This window comes from Gallinula chloropus, assembly GCF_964237585.1.
Source record: "Gallinula chloropus genome assembly, chromosome: 3".
Lineage (NCBI taxonomy): Eukaryota > Metazoa > Chordata > Aves > Gruiformes > Rallidae > Gallinula > Gallinula chloropus.
This window is the reverse complement of record NC_140087.1, coordinates 2559608-2581747: the sequence shown is the minus strand read 5'-3', so window position 1 is coordinate 2581747 and position 22140 is coordinate 2559608. Positions and strand designations below refer to the sequence as shown.

General features: G+C 40.4%; 1 protein-coding gene across 2 annotated transcripts in view; it reads right to left on the bottom strand.

The window, feature by feature from the left end:
• The window catches only part of PTPRK (protein tyrosine phosphatase receptor type K), a gene marked incomplete at its 5' end in the record, with an annotated part of 400356 nt that overhangs the window by 27741 nt on the left and 350475 nt on the right, over nucleotides 1-22140 (bottom strand). For both annotated transcript variants that reach the window (XM_084262490.1, XM_084262491.1), the window contains 2 exons: nucleotides 1678-1838; nucleotides 8733-8871. In XM_084262490.1, the coding sequence (XP_084118616.1) occupies nucleotides 1678-1838; nucleotides 8733-8871 (300 nt within the window). The remainder of the gene's footprint in view (nucleotides 1-1677; nucleotides 1839-8732; nucleotides 8872-22140) is intronic.

Genomic DNA, 22140 nt, shown 5'->3' with positions numbered 1-22140 from the left:
TCTCAGGTAATTGAAAAAAAAAAAAAGCATATTCAGGAATTAATAGCTTTTTTTATGTGCAATGCCAAAGATACTGCTCTTAATAAGTGTAGGAAAGTCACAGATACACAGATGCAGACATCTGAATAGTATTCACAGAATTCGTTGTCACGACTAGAACCATGCAGAGACAAATGTACTGCTTCAGATAGAAATGGCAGAGACCAGAATTTGGTTTTGTTTCAATCTGGAAAAATACTTTAATCACATCTCTGTGACAAAACTGAGCTCCAGTTCTCAAGCAATTTGCCCTAAAGTTTGCCACATAACAGGAAACCCCAGAAGCTTGGAAGTTTCTTTGCCCCAGAACAGACAATGGCCAGGAGAAATGAATCTTCTACCACCCAAATATGCAGACCTATCATGGTAGAAAACTGTGATGACAAACTTCCTTGCCAATCAACCAGGACAGTTTTCATGGCTAGGGCTTATGGGCTCTTGGTTACATATTAGTCCATCCAGAAGGCTGTCCATGTGCCTGTCAAATCTGGGTTACTAGTAGCCATGTAGGTTCCTGATGGACACTTTGCCTGGGATCAACCATACCTTAGTTCAAATTAAACTGTCTTTGCAAAGCTGTCTCCACAAATTAATGCCGACAAGACATGAAACTCTGGAGAATTTTCAATCAGTTCCAGCCAAAACTGTGCACAAACAAACTCCCATTTATAACTGGTTATGAGACACTTAAAAAGTTAGCACTCTGCAGTTAGGCAAGCTTCAATAAGCTGAGCAATAATCCCTCCTCCAAAATTCATTTCCCTTATAACAGCCAGGAAAGAACTTAAGAGCCTTCAGGGATGTACGTTGCTGAAGCATGGTAAGCAGGACCAAGGGAGGCAGGAGAAGGGAGATGAAGTGCCATTCCCAAAAGACAGCAATTCAGAAGCAGCTCATGCTGCTCAGATCTGTTTCAAGCCAAGCCATGTCGCTTTGAGAAAGTCAGGTTCCTGCCCAAAGAGTTGTGTCCCTTCAGCAGCTTACACACTAGTTTTGAGATATTCAGAGTCTGCCAGTTGGGTATCTTCCTTTTGTTCAAGGCACAGTGCAGATGTTGGGGGATAAGTGAGCTGGACAGTGGTAGCTATCACCCAGACACTTAGCTGTCAGAAACCCAAAACTGCCAAACTTTGTCAAAATCAGACAGTTGGCAAATCTACAAAAAAAGCAATACAAATACAGAGCAAATTTGCAGATATATTAACAAGCTTGTTCCTAAACTTCACAAACAGCAGTGAAAATTGTCAATGTTTCCTTCTGTTATAACATCCTTACTGCCAAAAGCAAGAAATTAATTTGGACCTCACATTATTATTCATTACAGACATGGTGTTACGCAGTAATATTTAATGTGTTGGTATTAAATATCCTCATGAGGGAAAACTCAATTTCAGATTTTAATTGAGATACTCTAGAAGTGTAATATTTTCCCTAGAACAAGTACCAACGCATACTGAAAGTACATGTAAATATTTAAATAACTGGCCACATACCAATAGAGATAATACACAAATATCCCAACTCAGCCATTGGGTTTCCCAACGTTCCTAGAAAACCTGGAGCTTACAACAATTCTTAAAAAAAGCAGAATAATTTTCTACATTCACCTGTACTCCAGAGTATCACTGTTGTACTTACATCTGGGGCTGAAGTTATGAGAGTCCATGAATGTGATTGAAAGGGGATCCTCTGCATGCAGGGTGCTCTGGTCAGCGTAACTCCTATCCATCGCGTTCACCATGTGTGTCATCTCCTGGCGGGTGGTCCCCATGGCATCCTTACGCTTCTTTGCAAGTTTGCTGCCCAGCCAAAAAAAAAAACCCAAACCACCTTAACATTTGAGGAAGGGTTGCTGTCTACCACAGTAATTACCCATAAGCCCAAGTGACTGAAAAGTTTGGCTCATTTTCCTGCGTACACCTTTTCCAGCGTGAAATTGGTAAAAGTGCTTTGAGTCACGATCATGTGTTTCCTGCACACACACAAACGCTCTACTGGAAGTGCTAGCTTCTGTATCCTGGTAATAGGGTTGGTTTTTTTTTTTTCCTGTAGAGTAATTACACTAATATAAACAAATTAGAGAATATAATTACATTTTAACTGAAATGATAAATAAGAAGCATCTGTGCGTGCAGTTTTATCAACCATCTCCATTTAAATCTGTGTTTTGATTTTATAAATGGATAATTCATTCCCCTTGCTTGCCTTGTTAGGAAGAAATCGTTTAACCTTCTAAATTACTTTGTTAGTAAAAAAACCCTATGAAATAACAAAAGACACATAATTATTCAACGTGGACTCATATTACCTTTTATGTTAGAAGTTGTTCCTCCCATTCAGTACACAAGATACAACATGATACCACACTTTGCTCCTGACACTGAACTTTGGTTCTTCAGAAAACAAAGAAAGATCACCTCACCACCCTACCCTTCACAGAACTTGGGAACATCTTAGATTCTGATGTGAACACTCTTACACTCTGGATCCATCACATTTAACCTGTTAGCAATCTAATCTGTACAACTAGACCCTCAAAACTGTCAGTGCTCTTAGAGCACACGCTTTAGACCTAAGTCTCAACTCTTTCCTTTTAAGCAAGAAGTGGAAGCGATGTTTTTCACTGTCTCCAGAAGTCAGATGGAAGCAGACAATTCATTTTAATTATCACTTAAAGCCTACTACACTTAAAGCATGTATCTCAAGTAGTAGGGAGTATGTGGAGCAGCATGAAGTACGTCGTGGTTCGGCAGGAACCAGTGACATATATCAGACTGTTGTGAAATCTCAGTCTTTTCTCCCTGTTTTCATCTGAAGCTGTGACTACAATATAATAGATAACCAACCTGCTTATTTGGATAAATCTGACACCACGTGGGAGAGACACAATCATCCCTGAAAATACTGCATTCTTGAAAATGTATGTTTAAAGCACAGCTTAGCTTCATGAGCTTTTTCTGCATAAAATATCATCAAATATCCTGTTAACTGTTTAGACAGTGTTTATCTTCCATTTCTCTGGATAAAAGGACTGCCTGCTCTTCTTCTGTTGTCTGATAACTTTTAATCTTCTGTGCCAGGCTCCAATAGTAGATAAAAAGAGTATTTGTGTAAATTATCTGTCCATTTACTTGTCAAGTCCTGGGAACATCCACCAGAACAGACCTACAGCACTCTCTAGGGCAGGAAGCACTTCACGTTTCTACATATTTAAGAACATGTTAGAAGACTGTTTCTGAACTTAAAAGTGTTGGTTCACGACAAAGGGCCACAAAGTCCTGAGAATAACAAAGCTTCTTTTGCCAGTCAGACTCATCTCCTTATTTTGTTCCCCCATCCCCCTTTGTTTTGCCCATTTACCGAAGGACTGGTTGGAAGATAACTACTCAGTTACCCCATTCTCTACAAAAATCCCAGTGGTGGTCTCTAAACCTCTTGGGTTTACATCAAAACCTTGTGGTGTACATGAGGGTTCTGTATGTATGTCAGTTATTCAGTGTAAATTCAAACATGTCCCCCATACAGGGACAGATGGATGTCTCCCCTAAAATGCTTTATTTTCTACATTTAGCCCACACATTCCTATTTATTTAAGAAAAGTTGGCTTAAATGATACTCTGGTCAAACAACCTTCCAGAAGTGAAACTGCCTGAGCTTTATAACTGGTTCCCAACACTATCAAAACTTACACAAAACTGGCATTTCTAATTCAGACCAGTTTAAAAGGGTTTTTTTTAAGTTAAGATCATCTTATTCTAATGCCACCTCAGAAATGGAACAAAAAGACCATTACATCTCGTATCTCCACTCTACAGAGCCCTTCTTTGAAGCATCACTGTGTAACAAAAAGCGTGCGAGCTACGCTAAATAAATCAACAGCTATTCAGGTTTTCAAGTTGTTAGTTTATTACAGTAGCTACTTTCTAATTCCTGTGCTCTGCTTCAACTCCTAAAAAGGCACATTGTGCTGTAATGCCACAGCCCAAAGCTGCTGGGAAACAGGAGGACAGCTTTACTGTTCAATAGCTCCTGGCTCCCTCCAGCTTTGACTTCTTTTTCCCTTTCCTTTTTTTCCCCTCCATTCCCTCACTGGGCTAAAGGCAATCGATGCTTCAGGAGAGTTAAGCAAATCCTTAGGTTAAAGCACTCGTGGCTGACAGAAAGCGTAAATGATTCTTATTATGTGCTGAAGGATCCAGTTGGGTGAACCTGCTGCAGGTGGGTGTTTCAGTGTGAGCTGGAGGGGAAATGTGCTCCATCACAGGATGAAACTGTGCAGTTAATTATCTTGAGCTGAAGCAATTGTTACTTAACAAGGGAATTATAATTTGTCCCAATAAACTGGAGAATGGCAGTTAGCTAAAGCCAGCTTAGCTTATTTGTTTATTTTAAGTTTGGTTTAGGAAGTCAACTAATCTGCTTCAAAATGTGGGAGCGCATCGTTACCAGACACGACTCGGTCATCAAATCACCTGAGTGTATTCTTAGATCCCCCCTGAAGTAAAGGGCTTTATGCATCTGTTTAAACTTCAGAATGTGTGCTGCTGCTTTCCTCAATTGCAGCCACAGCTGCTCCTGCCTTCACAAAAACTCACTTGGTCAACGCATATAAAAATAGGCAGTTTTGCTTCCACAAAGCAGAACTTTATGCAAACCAGTGGCACAAAGTAAGACCCAGACTTAGCAATGTGTTTGAAAAAGCCCCTGCCAAGCAACAAGCAGTACTTCTGTAAATTTAAAAAAAAATAAGAAAAGGTTTGCACTGCAGAGGTCGACGTGTTGCTCTGCCACTTGTAGGGCAGAGGTCTATGGTCTGGCATCTGCCTACGACCTGCGTGAGAAAAAGTGGCGCACGGGATCGCTCCTGAGCTGATACACTAAGGAAAAACAATTTGTGATCTACCACCTCAGTTCTCTAGCTGGGGAATGGGGAAAGAGCTTTATTCCCTGAGTGTGATGTGTCGCTGTGAATCATAATGCAAATTAAATTATGATTACAATAAACCAAAATGATAGTTATGGGAAAAACTTCAGCAACAAGCGAAAGTCTTAATACACAGTCAGAAATACAATATCCCTTTAAAAAAAACAAGGCAAGAGTAAACACAAACAACGATACAAGCAATTTTTCAAGCCTGAGAATAAAGGTAGCTATTGATGAAACTTTAAGGAGAATTACAGACACGGCTTTTCTTTTTTAAAAAGGGATACTGCATCTTTAAAACACGTAAAATAGTAAGTCACCCGTATTCTACTTACAGATAGTAGGAGTAAGAATAGTAGCTCCTCCTGGCAAGCAAATCACAGACAGTGGAAAAAGAGAAGCAATGGTGAATGAAAAGCGTGACTCTGTCACATTCAATAAAGCAGAGAAATGTGCGTTTAAAAAAAAAAAAATTGAAAAATTCATGTTTCTTTGGTTAGCATTTCAACTTGCTCATGCACAAACTAGCTTTACTTTGCCATGCAATTAAAAAAAAATACACTAGCATATAAAAATGATTTGTCTTTTAGAAGGATCACTTGAGAAAATTACATGCTGAGATTTCATTTATTGCCAAAAAAATTTGAAAATTAAATGGATCGTGTATTTCCAACATGCAGTTCAGCATAATATAATGATTACCACCTAAGATGTCATGACAAATGAACAGCTGTGTACAAATCTTGTGCAGTAAATATGCCTTTTACTTTTCGGCTACAAAAGCTGAAGATTGCATTAATAAATACATTTAATCAGAAAACAAATTTCATGTCATTCATTTTAACACTTTCATCGGTACACAGGTGTATACATATATGTTTGTATGCGTACTGTATGTAGCTATATGAGTACACACGGTGTAAAGAACACACGTTTACAACAGATAGACGTGTGTACTGACATATATGCCACACATTTCCTGAATGCAAACATATGTTTTCTATTTTAAAATCTTAACAATTGGAGATGCTGATGTAGTCATGCTGAGCATTAAAAATATGGAAGGTAAACAAATGGAAGGAAATGAAGGACACTTGGAAATAGTCCAACAGTGACTTGGAAAATAAAAATGGCATTGCTTGTTAAAGATGCAGTATCCCTTTTCTTAGCTGGTTTGATTACTCCAGTAAAACTCTGTAAGAGCTGTTAAGAGCTTCATTCAGGAAAACTTCAAACCAATTTGTACAAAATGATCAGGCAAAGCCTAAAACATCTCAAGCTTGTGAACAAAACTGCTTAGAACTCCATTTTTCAATAAAATGTAATGCTGCATTTAATCAGATTGAGATAGCGATGGCTGTGCACAGGACTTAATAAACCAATGAAAATGCAGAAACCATTGTTTAATTGACTTTTCCGTGTAATAAGCTGCGGTCAACTCAGGTACCAAAAGGGATACTACATAATGATCACTGGGTATGTACACTACAGAAGATGACTCAAACAGATCGGCTTTCAGTCCCACCACAACTAAGTGAAGTGTGTTTGTGTCCGTGTGAATGTGTCAGGGTTTTCACAGCTGCTCCTGGCTTCATCACGCCCTGATTCGCTAGCTGGGCTGACTTAACTCAGGCAATACACAGGTTTTCTATGCTTATTGTAAGAAACCTTGCCTAACCCTGGTATTAAAAAAAACCCCTCTGCCCTCTTTCCCTACGTGTGGGGCAGGGAGAGAATGGCACACCTATGACATCTGCAATAGACAACCAAATAAACTATCACGATGGCAAATGGCCAAACATTTAAGATTCATTAAATGGGTTAATTTTCTCACCTATTTTGAATAGAAAATCGCACGGGACTTTGGAAATGATATATGCTTTAGAATGATGACCAAGTATCACTCCTGAGAAGGTACTGCCTTCACAGGGTCAGAGAAGGGAACGGGGGGTTAGGGAGGAAGGGGAAATTTTGAAGTATCATCTCGCAGACATGATTAACTTACTTCCACCAAACAATTCAACAGAGAAACTACGAGTCTAAAAGGACTCTGAATGCAAGAGGTGAAAAGGACAGGAAAAATGAGCACGTTGCATTTTAAGCTGTTTTGGTTTTTTTTTTGCTTGGTTACCTGCAAAACTAGCCAATCCCATCTGGAAGTGACAGACAATCTACAGCGGTCGACAGTTTCTCTCTCACACACACTCACGCACACACCCGTGCGCACACACGGAGCCGTCTGTTATACCATCGGGGACCACTGCAACAGGCACCGAGGAGAGGATATTCCCCAGCGCCTACCTTGCAATAACAGTACAAAATAGAGAGTTCTTCCTGAAAGCTGAAAACCAGGGTTTGGGGATTGTTTTTTTGTTGTTGTTGTTTTGTTTTTTCCCAAGGTGTGTAAATAAAAGAACACTGGCTGACTGGATGGCTTTGCTGCAGGTGATGAGTTGGACCTTTTGCCTATGTGTTAATTCTCAACCACAGAGGTAAAACAACAGAGAAAAGTAAAAGCACTTTGGGGAAAAAAATCACATATGTAGCTAACTAACACAGAACACTATAAGCATACCTAATGTTTCTAATGCAGACGTTTCTTCTCCAAGTTATATATCTCCAGGGATAATTGTAAAGAGGCAATAAATTAAAAAGATCTAATGCAAACCAGTAATTACAACATACAGAATGATCTTAGGTAAAGATTTCATTTCTTTTTCCCCCTTAATCTTTAAAAATTAGAGCAAGCTATATTTCAGAGGAGCATTCGCAACATTTACACATACACTTTTCATGATGACTTCTGCAAAAGGCAAGGGAAGGTATCGCAGAGACCACTGGAAGACAAGGGGCTCACTCTACCCAAGAGAAATCAGCTTGTGCCCTGCAAAGGGGACCCGCCAGGCACAGGGTGCACAGGAGAGGAGTTGGTTTCATGCCATCAACTAAGGATTTATAGAGCCACATCGTGAACTTTTATGCTGGGTTAAGAGAGTTGTGACAACTGGGAAATGGTGACTCTTAAAAACTGACTGAGCAGTAAGGTAGCACAGCTCACTACGGGTAGGAAGGAGCATTTGGACGCAGAGTTAGCATTGCACAGTGCCAGAAGATGGCGATATTGCTTACTGGCTAAGAAAAACACTGGAAAAAATAAAAATTCATTCAAATTAATACACTTTTAAACAATTTCATGCACTAAGGACCCGCTAGATAATTTTACAGTGATGTGCTATGACTTTTAAGAAAAAACTCTAGGCTTACAAGAGCATAAATAGAGGTATAAAATTACATTATTTTGCAAGTTGGATAACATACAGATACAAATAACTCATTAGAGCTGCATATAGAAAATCAAATTCATTAGGCGATTGCAACATGAAAAGTGCAGTAAGTTATTCTTTTTTTTTTCTTAGCTTAAAAACCCCAGGCTCCATGAATTTCAATTCCACCCATTTCAATATTCTGTACATCCCTCCAACTGCAACTTAAAACTACTTAGAAATAACTAAGTATGAGGAAAAGTATAACTATTTGATTGCAAATATAAGTAAATCCTCTCTTTGAACCCATCATAACAATCACAGCAAAACCAACGTGAAACACGAGGAACTCATCCAAAAACTGATGTGAGCTTTTGGTCCTGAAACTATTTATTTATTTATTTATTTATTTAAAGACCTGTAAAAAAAATACCCATTTAGTTACTGTTTGATAGGGAGAGAAAAAAAAAAACCAACAAAGGGATTAGCACAGATAATTTTCTTACCTTTTTTTGACGATCAATATGACAACAAGGAGAAGTAGGATGAATACCAGAATTCCAGCACTTATTCCTGCTATTTTCACCACTCGGTCTGTTTGTTTAGCTGGATCTGGAATCACTTCAGGTTCTTCTGTTGCTGCTGCTAAATGAATTAAAAAAGAAGTTGCTTAAACACGTAAGCACCACAGAGAAGAAAATCATCATTGGTGATAATTTCCAAATACATGTATGCTTTAACACAGTATTCAGAAGGTAGATGCATGCATCATGTGTTTATACATTTACCCATAGACACACTGTAAATTTCAATCTATATGCCATGCATTTGCAACACCAAGTATATGGCTATACATGTGTGCATAGAAGTACACACACATATACACGTATAACTTCATGTACACAGAAATGTATACGCATCTGGATTTCCAAACAAGTTACTGTATTACCAAGCAGAAGACAATCTACCAAATGAATCACTATTACTTCCTTCAATGTTATTTTTTCAGACATTAAATATGGAATATTTAACATCGACTTGTGAGATTATGTTGATTCAGAAAGCGTAAATTAAGCTCTCTTTTCCAAGCAACAGCCAGCACGCTAAACTCTATTCTTCTCTCCTTCACCCAATTTCAGTCCAGCTTTGTATATTAATTCACCTTACAGCATCTGGCCCAAGTGAGACTCTACTGAGAATTTTGTTTCTCCAAATAAGACCATCAACAAAGCCAAGCTTAAAGTCAGCAGTAGTTTTATTTCTGTTTATAGACCCTGAAAAAAGAATAATTCTTTTCCACACAGAGATGAAACCATTCTGTAGCACAGAGAGGGCTGAGGCCACAGGTTACAGCAGAGAGGAAAACAGAATATATATGAAAGCGCACAGCCGTTCAGTCTGTGCCTCTCTGCATCCCAGCCTGGCGTATAAAGTATCCAGGAACACGGGGCTTTTCAGCCTGGCAAAAAGATCAGAAAATATAAATAGGTTTCAGCCAGGGGTAAAATCCCATGAGATGTTTACTTGTAAAATAGGAAACGGCTCTTCAGTTCTCTACCCCTCACTTTCCAAGGCTGTGGCTTAGCACTTTGCCTTTTCCCCGCTCACAGGCACGGATGGGTCCGTGCGCGTGCCTGCTTCCCTCTCTCTGACCCTTCTCCTCTCGCTCTCCACTGGGCGTGCAGCAGATGCCACTTAACCTCTCCTCCCTCCCAGCAGCTGCAGCTGGAGTAGTTACAAGCTCTTGGTACCATCATGCCTATGCCATTACACAGACGATGCCCTTTAGTCTGAAATCCGAGGGCTTCTCCACAGCCTACCGAAACAAGCAGAACGAAAACCAGGGTGAAGCCACAAAAGGGAAAGATTACCAGCCCCCCCTCCAAAATCTTCTCTGTTGGGCCTTTCAGAAAGCCAGTGTAGGCAGCACCAGGGACAACTGGTATCAAATACTTTGTGTTTAACCGTGTTACTCAGAGCATTTCTATTTGGGTTCCATGTGCAGGAGCCCATATTATCTTTTGAGGGAAGGGTCACGCTGATGTCTACAATCACCCTTTATTATTTCTGTAACCTCCATCTCAGCAAGTATCTAAACTGCTTACTAACAATCTACCCTCAGAACAACCTTCTGAGTTAGGAACATGCTCTCTTCCAGGCAGCCGTGTGAAAGCTAGGCAGACAGTGAGAGATCTGGCTGTGCTCTAATCATAAAATGTAATCATCATCATCATCATAAGACTTCATCATCATAACCATCTCCCTCCCCCTACAGCTTGAACTCTTGCCTGCTGAGAAATACTAAATGCTTCCTCCTTTGTGTAAATACATGCCTGCAGGCACATTTGCATACATAACCTGCATGGACTCAATACTATATTTTGTTTACATTATGTGTGCTGTTGAGGTGTCTAGGGGTGAGAGTCAGGAACAGGTAAGTGCTGTGTGCACATGTGTAGCTGTGTACATACCACATGTAAGCCAGAATGAATGCCAGATACACACATGATGCTGTCTAACAAAGGGAACAATGGGGATGACTTCTGAGGTGGAACTGAAAGAAGGAAGTGTGCAAGAGTCTCAAAGCTTAAAATGACCCATAAAAGCTAAACTGTAAGTGGCTTTATGTGCCAACAGGGAAAAAAAACCTCTTGTTTGCTGTATGTGGCACTGAGAAACAGCAAGGACGTGGGTAGGGTAGAGAGGGGAGCATGCAGGAGGGCCATATGTCTAGAATTGCCATGAGTACACCATGAACACAGCTGGGTAGCTCTGACCTCTCAAAGGTAAGAACTGCTCAAGCTGCAAAATAACTAAGGCTTGAGCAAGAGCTTTAGTTGTGTGGATGGAGATTTAAGGCCAGGTCTTTGCGAGATTTCAGAATACCAATCACAAGGAGTGGACGTGACCTGAAGATGCACTGCAGAAGTTGAAGGCTCAAAAATACATCCAAAAGTACAGGCTTTGAGCCTTGATCAGGACATGGGTTTTTTTCATAGGAGTATTAGTGAGAGATGAGAGAGCAGATGGGAAAGGTGCTTCTTAGAACCACGTATAAAATTATTGCTTGGCCACTCACAATGTTATTTCATTCAGATAAAGTTACCTTAGAGAAACAACTATACCCTTCTCAGAAAATCTGAAGGAAAGGTTACTGAGGGGAGTTACTATTTCACCTAACTTAGGCACTGGGTGTTTTATTGCATATTCTGTATGAAATGACTGAGTTTGGATGGTCAAAATTCAGCATCTGTCCAACTTTTAGAACAGTGGAAAGCCAGGAGAATATCAACTGCTTCTCCATTTGTTCTGGCTTCCTTACACTAAAACCTTTGAAGTAAGAGACAGTAACACGTTCCATGAGATTTAATGCTGCTTATAAGATAAAGCTGGTGAAGAAAAATGATACTGAATAGGCGTAGACTAAGCAAACCTATAACCAGTGGCTGAGCCTCCTATATCCAAAATGCTAAAATCTATTGGCAAAAGGCAACTTGTCTCCCCAGTATCAACAGAAAAATTGCATTTCAACTAAAATGAAGCCAGGATTACTACATGCATGTTTCCAGCAGCAGATATTATATACATTCTCTAGACTGTTACATTTGGGGACTATATGAAAGCAATTACAGCTAGAAAACTCACTGTAATCTACTATTTACCTGTATGTGCCTTGTATGCAACAAAGTCTATTATGCTGGGGGAGCCACTGAAAAGCAGCATGTAATCATTTAATGAAACAATGTATTTTAAAGCTTATCATGCTATTTGTGTTTCAATTTAGATAACTCAAATTGTATTGTAATAAGCATGTGTGATGTTACATATACACAACCAAAGGAGAAAAACACAGAAACCTTGTGCCTATGTGTTAAATCTACATGTGTAAGTCAATGTATCTTGGTTGCTGATTGCACAAGGACTAGAGCAGCAAGAGAAACTGTATTTACTCTGAGAAACTGCTCTATCTTCCAGACAAAGCTGTCAGGATTTTTCGTTCTCTGAAGTGGCTCTTCTATAGGCTGAACTGTTGGTATTGCCAAACAAAGCAACTCAAATAATCAAGGCTTCACCAAGGGAAAATCTTGTTTGAGCAACCTAGAGGCCTTCTATGATGAAGTGACTACATCTGCAGACAAGAGAAGAGCTGATGTTATCTATTTGGACTTCTGTAAGCCTTGTAACATGGTCCCCAAGAACATCCTTCTTTCAAAATCAGAGATACGCAGTAGTTAAAAATGGAATTATTTGGATAATTGGAGTATATTACTGTATATTTCTAAACAAGGCAAAAATGGTCTAAAATTATTTAAGTTATGGAATGGCTAGGGTCAAATTGTGAAGAAAACAGTAAAGTGCAAGGATATTGTAAAAATTAACACTGGAGTAAGGCTGGCCAAAGCGACTACATCAGTGGACAAGAGCAGAGCTATGGATGCCACCCTTTGATATGGTCCCCCAAAACCTTCTCTCTAAATTGGAGAGACATGCATTTGAAGGATGGGCTGTTTGGTGAATGAGGAATTGGCTGGATGATCACATCCAGAGGTCAATGGCTCAGTGTCCAGATGGAGATCAGTGTCGAGTGGTGTCCCTCAGGGGTCCATACTGGGACCAGTACTGTTTAGTATCTTCATCGATGAAGTGGGCAGTGGGATTGAGTATACCTTTAGCAGGTTTGCAGACGACACTGAACGTTTATAAAACAGACTGATCCAGTGATTCTGGCTCGACACACTGCCAATAGTCATCACAGAATTAGCCTTCCTTACTCAAGGACAATATTCAATCTTCTTGATCAGTAGACATCCATGACCAGTAGCATGAAGTTGAGCAGTAAACATCACAAAATCACCAGGTTCGGACTGGTAACACTCTCAGGGATGGCAAAATTCAAACCAGGTGGTGAGTTAGAGTCCATCTCATTCTCATTATTTGCTGATGTACCCAATTCCTCTAAATTATTTATAATGCTTTTAATCAAATACACCTACAAATCTAACACCCACTTTTAAAATGGAGCGTTTGACTAATACTCACACTTAATTCCTAAAGTATACTAGGGCATAAGGAATCCAGTCACGGCACATATTGCTTTCCTGTCTTCTCCTTCCTTCTGTAGCTCAGAATTTACACGCAGCCTTGCAAAATTGTCAGAGAATTTACGAGACTCAGCACAAAATCTATTCACCTACACCGTCCTAAGGAGATGGTGCTGGAATCAAGATAATGATATTCTACTCGCTCATCCAAAAGAAATTATTCAAGCATAAAATTCTGGTAGGGTTTTGCAGGGCTACTTGTATGGTACCACTCAGAGAACAGCCAGTCTTCTAAAAGACAGCTTCAAAATCAGAGGTTTTGAACAAGATTTTATATGTAACCTTCTCACTGTACCATTTGACTCTCTTAACATTCACAGCATTTTTTCCTGGGTTTCCTTTGTGTGAGCAAGGGAAGAAACTCTGTTTTATGCATGATTAAAGCTGCTATTTTATTACACTGCATTTTCTTTGAATGTTAATTTCTGTTTGTGGCAGATCTTTGAATTCTCACAAACTGGTGTTACTGCTGCATAGCTTGATATTCAAAATAGCTCTACTCAAGATAATCTGTTCTGCACCTTTGTTATGTGGCATTCAAAAACTTTTAATTAAAACCAGGAGTGATGTCTGAATGAATTCAACACTGTAACATCAGGATAACATCAAATGAAACTGGAGTTTCAGCCAGCTCTGGTGATATGTCAGTCTACCACCTGAGAAAAGGGCTCTTTGAGAAATTAAGCGAGATTCACTGATTAATATTTTGTTTCAGATTGGTCAGCCCTGTGTTTTATTCATCTGCCCAGAAAGACTGTTCCATCTCCATCCATTTTGTTTTGTTACAGCTTCTCTAGAATGATAATCATTGTGTGATTAAGGCAATTTTCACAAGTTTGAAAGGTAATTAATAAATTCAAGTTCAGAGAAAAAAGATCCCTAACTCCTTTTAGCTTAATTATGTAAAAAACCCCAAACAACTCTCAGCTGATTGTATTTGATGAAAAAACTTGAATGTGCTTTTGCAGGGATGGGGGAGATGGGACATGCAACTTGTTCCAATAAACTGTGCACATGGACTCATGAGGTCTTATGGATTTCCTCCTGTGAGTCAGTTTGGTACACCACTGGCCTACCTAAGATTCTTCTTTTTCAAGTTGAAAGCTGGAGATACATTTACTGAGAAAGGAATCCCTACAATCGTCCCTTCCCTACATCTTCCAAAGACTTTCTCTTGTGGAGCACAGCTTCTGGGAGATGAAGGCGCGCCAGAAATTCACTAGGGTTTGGGTACATCTAAACTGTGGCTTGCAGGACTCTAAATTAGGGTAGCATTATTAAAAAGAAAAATTCTATTTGATTATGAACTGAAAACGTGGTTTTCCCGAGCTGTGCCTTGAAGTGTCAGGTTCATCCCTGTCACCATGGTAACCGGGGTCCATGGCTGCCCCAAGGAGAAGAGCTCAACAGGCTCCATGGGTGAACAGAGGGATGCCTGGCACCACCAGCTGCTTCTCTGCACCCATTCTGAAAGAGGAGGGTAGTGAGATGATGCTCAGATAAAAGCTGCTGCCTCATCTTGCGTTGCAACATACTGCGCCTGTCTTAGTCCTTCCACGTGTCCCTTGCCGGGGAAAGGGGGAGGAGTGACAGCAGCTACCAGTTATGCCTAACACGGGGGGTCCTCAAGGTCCCGAAGCTTTGTGATATTATAAATTAAGCTCTTGTATGAAAAAATTAGATACCACTGTTCTCTACATAAAAGGTCACTGCCGCTGAAATGGATAGAGACACTGTTTCATGGGCCCCTACGGCTCCTTCTGAAAGAGCTTTTTGATCCCTCTCAAAGGATGGCTTACGTGCAAAAAATGAAATAAATTCAGCTTCAGGCTAACCTGTAGTCAGATTTGGGATGGTATAAGAAGCTGTAGAAGTTAAGCAAAGTCTCACAGGTGGCTCTGCATACAAATCTGGTGCCAGGTAAACAGGTGAGCACCTCCTTACATGACCTGCTTCCAGATAATACAGAAAAATATCCTGAGCTCACATTACTGGGTGCTTTTCAAATGAAGAACATGCAGCTTATAAATATTTATATGCATTTCAATTAATGAAACAAACTACCACAGCATATCTTGCCACACAATAATGAGAATGCTACCTGGAAATTCCAGTATATTAGATACAGTTATATATGAAAGACAGCTTCCTGGCTGGTCTTGTTAAGTCCTAATAAGTGTAGGTATATATTGGTTTGATAAGTCATATGTAGCAAAACAAACAACAAAAGAATCCTGTCTCTTGTGCTCTCTATGACATGCAGATCAGTCCCTTCACTGGTACTATTCTGGTAGGAAACTACAAGGAAAACAGAATCATGTGAATCATCAAGTGTCTGCTGCTACTAGGGACTGAAACTAAAATTAATGAAGACTTTAGCAATGTTCCACTGAGCAGCAATTTAAATTCACAATGAATACTCTGAAAACAGTAATGTCCATGAATTTATAGCCAATTATGAAAGAGCTGACCTTAAAAGATTCAGAAGTATCAAGTGAAGGAAGTGCTGCGTCTGTTTGCTTCACTAGCCGTGAAACCTTGGACACATGCAGAGGAACAACGCTGAGGAGACGATGTTCCAGCAACACCCTCTGCCCTGCTGTCCACAGATCTTGCTGAAAGAGCAGATTAGTGCTTCCAGTGCATTTCTACTACATGCACCACTAAGACGTACTGCTCACGCTTGTACTTGTACCTTTCAAAACTCTGCAAGGGCAGGATTCGGTTATAGGGAATGAAGATGTTCAATGCATCTTCTAACCTGCAGGCTGTACAGCTTTTGATATCAAGTTATTACCATCATGCAAGAGACAGCTCTTGATGTAGAGATAACTAAGATAGCTTTAAGTGAGCTGGTTCAGTGATGCAATCATGTCCTCGGGACACAAAAAGCTCTGGGTGAATGCAGATGTCTACTGTAGAAAGGTATTTTACACAGGGGTGTAAGGTGAAGTTACACTATCCAGACTGGTTGTATTAAGCAGGGCAGGACATAACATAAAAGTGTGGTCTGATCCACCTGATGGTAACTACTGGATGGACTATGGACTGTTACCATTTCTTAAGGTGATCACTTACTACTTAAAATGGGTCTGTTAGACCTTGTTGTAGCACTTTTTCCTGATAACATATAAAGGCAGCCTGCCTTTTGCTAATGAAGTCACTCATTAAATTGGGGGCGTCAGTGGGAGTAGAGAGAGACAGAAAAAAAATTTTAAAAAGTGATCCTGTTTGACCACATTAATCAACTTTCAAGTTTTAGCCTCAACAAACAGCCTGCTTTAAAAACCATGTGCTTTCAAGAATAATTTCTCACTTGATGTTATAAAATTCAACTATGCAAAACTCTACATTAAGAAATTATCTGGTTTTAACAATGTCTCCTATATGGCTTGTTAGCTCAAAATTAATCCTGAAAAGCAAATTACTATAAAAGCAATGTTGGGTAACAAATATACAGAATACCTCATCATTATGTGCTTTCCACCAGGTAGCATTTAAGGAGTTTAGTGGAGAAAGTACATTATCACCATCGTTATCATTTATATATGCACACAACATGGTTTATGGAAAAATATATTACTCTCAAATGCCTGAAGTTCCATTTTGCCATATTTATTGAAAATACCATTCTGTGAATAACTTCTGCTAATTTAAGAAACTATAAAATTGTAAGTGAGAATTTACTGATGGTGTAGGCGATGCAGAGTTATTGCAGATCTGTGCAATTACACAGCGGGAAGCCAGGACACCTTAACTCTCCTCTGCCACAAAACTGCACATTCTCACCCCAAACTACACACACACCAGCTCAAAATACAGAAATCCCCAAGATCTAAAATTTCCTTAGATCAAATGCAGTGCTCACAAAAATGAGCATGAAATCAAAAGACAAAGGGAATGAGGAGGAACAAAACCAGTGTTTACTTCATAGAATCATAGGGGTTGGAAGGGACCTCGAGCACCCATCGGGTTCAACCCCCCTGCCAAAGCAGCTCCCTAGGACATATCACTCAGATAGGCGTCCAGACGGGGCTGGAATCTCTCCAGAAATGGAGACTCCACACCCCCTGGGCAGCCTGTCCCAGGGCTCCCTCACCCTCACTGGGGAAAAGTTCTTCCCCATGTTGGTGTGGAACTCCCTGTGCTCCAGCTTGCAGCCATTGCCCCTTGTCCTGTCCCCACAGACACTGAAAAGGGGCTGGCTGATTCCCCCTGCATCCCATGCTTAAGATATTTATAAACATTGATAAGGTCCCCCCTTAGTCTTCTTTTCTCCAGGCTGAACAGTCCCAGCTCACTCAGCCTTTCCTCACAGGGGAGATGCTCCAGGCCCTTCATCATCTCTGTAGCCCTTCTCTGGACTCTCTCCAGGAGATCCCTGTCCTTTTTATCCCAGGGAGCCCAGAACTGGACACAACACTCCAGGTGGGGCCTGACCAGGGCAGAGCAGAGGGAGACGATCACCTCCTTCGACCTGCTGGCCACACTCCTCCTGATGCACCCCAGGATCCCATTGGCTCTCTCAGCCCCAGGGCACACTGCTGGCTCATGGCCACCCTGTCATCAACCAGGACCCCCAGGTCCTTCTCCACAGAGCTCTTCTCCTGCAGGTCATCCCCCAAAGGTTTTTTTAAAAAAAATCCCCAAACTCATAAGATTGTTGTTTAGACAAACTTATATGTATATAAAGTCTAGAAGCCAGTCTTTAATAGCCCCCATTGGTTACTATTCGCCATTCAGTATGGCAAAAGTTGAGAAAACACACAGACCCCCCCTCCCAGGAAACAAACTGTTAATTCTTCCTTTGGAGTTATGTCTCAGTTTTTCCAGACCCACACAGGTAAAAGTTTATACAGTGCTAAAACCAGTGTGTAACAGCACACTTGATTATTAGTATCCCAGATTCTTATTGACATGACTGCCAGCCTTCAGGATTTTGTTTCTTGAAAAAATAGGTAGCTTTTCAAATAAAGGAAAAGGGTAAATACAAATAGCCTGAAATAATCAGATGCCTTTTTTCCATGTGAATTCTATTATTTAATCTAGAAATAGGGTTTTTTTTGTAACTTCTGTAGCTATACAGTACTTCCCGCTCTCAGAGAGTTACACTCCTCAAAACTCCCAAGCTTCTCCCTGAACTCCTTAGCACTAATAGTTGTCCAAGCAGCTGGAGGTCTGGGAGCAGAAGGGAAAAGCAAATATCCTCTTCCAATCCAGATGGGTATCACCCAGCTGCACATCGCAGTGGGCTACAAGTACCGTAGCAGCCATTACCCTAATTATGTAGTTGCTCCCAAATCTGCTTATCCAAATACATCTGTAAGGTTTTACGTCACCACTTTAAGCTGGGCCACCTGATTTTGCCCTGAAAACACTGAAGCAGCAGTGCTCAGCCACCAAGTCTACCAGCTGCGACGTGGCGGCAACAGCCTCTGACTGAAAGCTTTGACATCTTCCACTACACCAACCATTTGCAAAACAAGCATGTTACCTAAGCCTTAAACCCCATGTAAGGAGCCAGAAGCCTGTTTATAGGCTTGTTTGCTGCATGTGACATCTAGAAATGCAGCGGTAATGGCACTGCAACAACATGCAGTTAGTGCAATGACAACTGGAGGAAAAAAGCCACATTGATGTTCACAGCTCTGGGTTGATTGCCATTGACCAGTGAGTTCAGATCAGGACTTGTAATGACATTAAAAGCCTTTTGTATTGTGTCATTGCCTCTCTTTCCAAATATCCCTACATTACTAGTGTTCCAAAGAAACTTTCAAGCAGGAGGAAGAGGTGGCAGCCCTGTAGACCGCAGGACAAAACATGCCTGCAGGCAAGACGACTGTTAGCGCATGTTCCCACTTTCTAAACTTTTGGCTGTGCTTTCTCACATTTTTTTCTGTTCATACAGAAGCCCTGATGCCTTGAAACCTTAAACTCCAATCAATTTTTCTCTTCTGAAAGAAAGAAAGAAGAGACTTTTTGTTATTTACGTTGCTCAAGTAAATAGTCACACAAAGCTGTGACAGGGGAACCAGATGTAATAAAGAGCCTCTATGATTAGATGATTTTTTTTCATATTTTAATAGCTGGTATTATACTGGTTCATATAAAGTAAAGATGAATCAGTTTTTAATTGCACAATGCTTGCTCTGACAGAAGCAGCCAGGCCATAGGAAAAGTGGTACTGGGCTGTGCACTATGCAGAACTAAAAAGCATCAGTTCGACAGTGGATTTGTGGTCCCCTCGGCTGCATGTTTAGTGAGGAGTGGAGCATTTAGCTGTTTTTATCCAGAGGATGACATTAGCTGCTCTGTATTGGATATGCCTTGGGCTGTTGCTTTCCCAGCTAGCTTCTCCAGGAAAATAAAACTGTATCAAATGACAAAAAAAGAATCTATCTAACAAAAGCTTCAAATCCGCACGGAAGTCAAAGGAAACGAAGCCAACTATAACATGCAAATATTGTATTATGATTTATGTAATGCGTTGCTGGCAAAGAAGATTACTGTACTGGTATTTATGCTTTAAATCTGGTTTTAGGGTTTTCAGTCAGTTGTGATCTGATTAAAATGTGACTGATTTGGAGGAGAAAATCACCTTAAACTGAGGGTGTGCCAAGAACTCTTGCAGATGAGGTGGCAAAAATATCTATACTGAGGCACTGAGCTTTGCCTGCCAGCAAGCAAAAACAAACTTGCTTTTTGGAATAAGAACAAATTGAACTAAACAAGGACTGACATGAAAACACCGTGCTCTAGTGTTGAGAGACACGGGCTAAGACACACCTGCATGTACCTCATTTAAACAGTCCCCTTGGCAAAATGTGACGTGTGGTTTGAAACACACAGGCCACTCTGTAGTAGGAGCTCCTACTTAAAAGTGTGTATTCCTGACCATCCACAGTGAAAATGGCCTTTCTTCTCTACAGGGAAGTGACAAATGACTGACTAGATATGACTTTAATGAATGACTCACATCAGCTTCTTACTCCTTACAACCCAGGCAATGTTACCTCTCTGCTTTCTTAGAAACAGCCAAAATTTTCAAGCTTGGGTAGATGAAGTCACCCTGACATGTTCAGACAGCACCAACACAGATGATGACTTTCAAATGGCTTGAGCCACTCTCATACATCATGTGTACCATGTTATTTTAGATAATCTTTGCAAAGAAACTTACACCCAGGAAACAGAGCAGCCCATCAGCTCAATGACAGTATCTACAAATAAGACCTCCTCTTGCCTGACTCTTGTGTCAAAACAAGACTAACATTACATGAAAACATAGTGCAATCCAATATGATCATGTCTGCTACTTAACAGAATATTTCAAAAGTAAAGTTAAATACAAACCTGTTAATATACCCCAAGCATTTAAGATACAGAAAGTGGAGAATAAGAATGTATTTCTGAACCAAACATTAAACAGCTTGGTACTACACTAAACTTCATAAGAAAACTATAAAAGCATTTTTTAATCACTAGAACAGTTTAGAAGGTAGATGTTTATCTAGCAGAACGGCTGAACAGGGAAAACAAGAAATAAAAATGTAATTTGACCTAAAAATAACATATAATACTAATTTGTTTTCACTGTGCAATAAATATAAATCTTAGAAAATCTATAATATTAAAGGTCAACCGTCTTTGTTATGAGGTAGGGGTAAATACACCTCCCACTACCCCACTGAGAAAGGAGAAGGACTTGGTAATCTTTCAGTTTTGTAGATCAGAGTTTTACTCAATGTAATTGGTATAAATAAACATCCAATTCTGTGTTCCCAACCTTGCACCAGGGCTGACACATTCCCACCCAGCTACATGCACTATTCTCCACGGAAAAGTAATCCCACCCTTGGGATGGCAACACCACACCACGGTACAGCCTGGGGGCAGAAAGCAGCTTTCCAAAGATCAAGGAAGGACAGAACTGATCTTGTTCTCTTCAGCTGCGTCATGGGTGGATGGATGTAGAGAAGACACAGCCAGACTTTGCTCAGAGAGATGCACAGTAAAAAGACTAAAGGCAACAGACATGGCTTGCAACAAGGGAAAGCCCTAAGTAAATAAGCACAGGAGGCAGAAATAATCACAATGAGGGTGGTCAAACACTGGGATAGGTGCCCAAAGATGAACCTCCATCCTTGGAGACATTTAAAACTCAGCTTCTCCAGGCCCTGAGCAACCTAATGTAACTTCCAATTTAGACCCAATTAAGGTGCATCCACTCTGAAAAAGGGTTTGACCAGACGACCTCCAAACCTTCCAACCTGGGGTGTTCCAAGATTCCTACTTCATGCATAGAGACACCAACTGAAACAGTGCTCACCTCACTGTGCTAAGTAGTCATTGTTGCATCGTTTCCATAAAGAAATGATTCCATGTGTGAAGCTGTATTCTCTGAAATGCAGGGAATATGGTTTTAACTTTGTTTTTCTTCCAGTTTCAGTATTTCACTTAGAATCACATTTGGGGCTTTTTTCAAAGGCTGCTGCAATTTCAAAACCAATCCTCTAAGATTCAGGCAGAGCTGGCTCCTGGCACTTTGTAAAGTTGACTGCAGCTTTAAGCATCTGGCCCTGAGTATTTAAGAAAAAAAAAATCTCATGCTCCACTTTGCTAAAAGATTCTCAGTGGCCACTGTCTGCTCTTCAGATCCTGCCTCTCAACGCAAAGAGCAGAAAGCCAGCGGAGAAGAGGCATCAGAGGAGTTAGTCCTTGCTTTACCAGAAAGCATCGTCATCAGCTGAAGTTTCATTAAGTGAGAAGGGGGCTAGAAAGCACCCTTTCAAGCTGCTATTAATACGGCTAC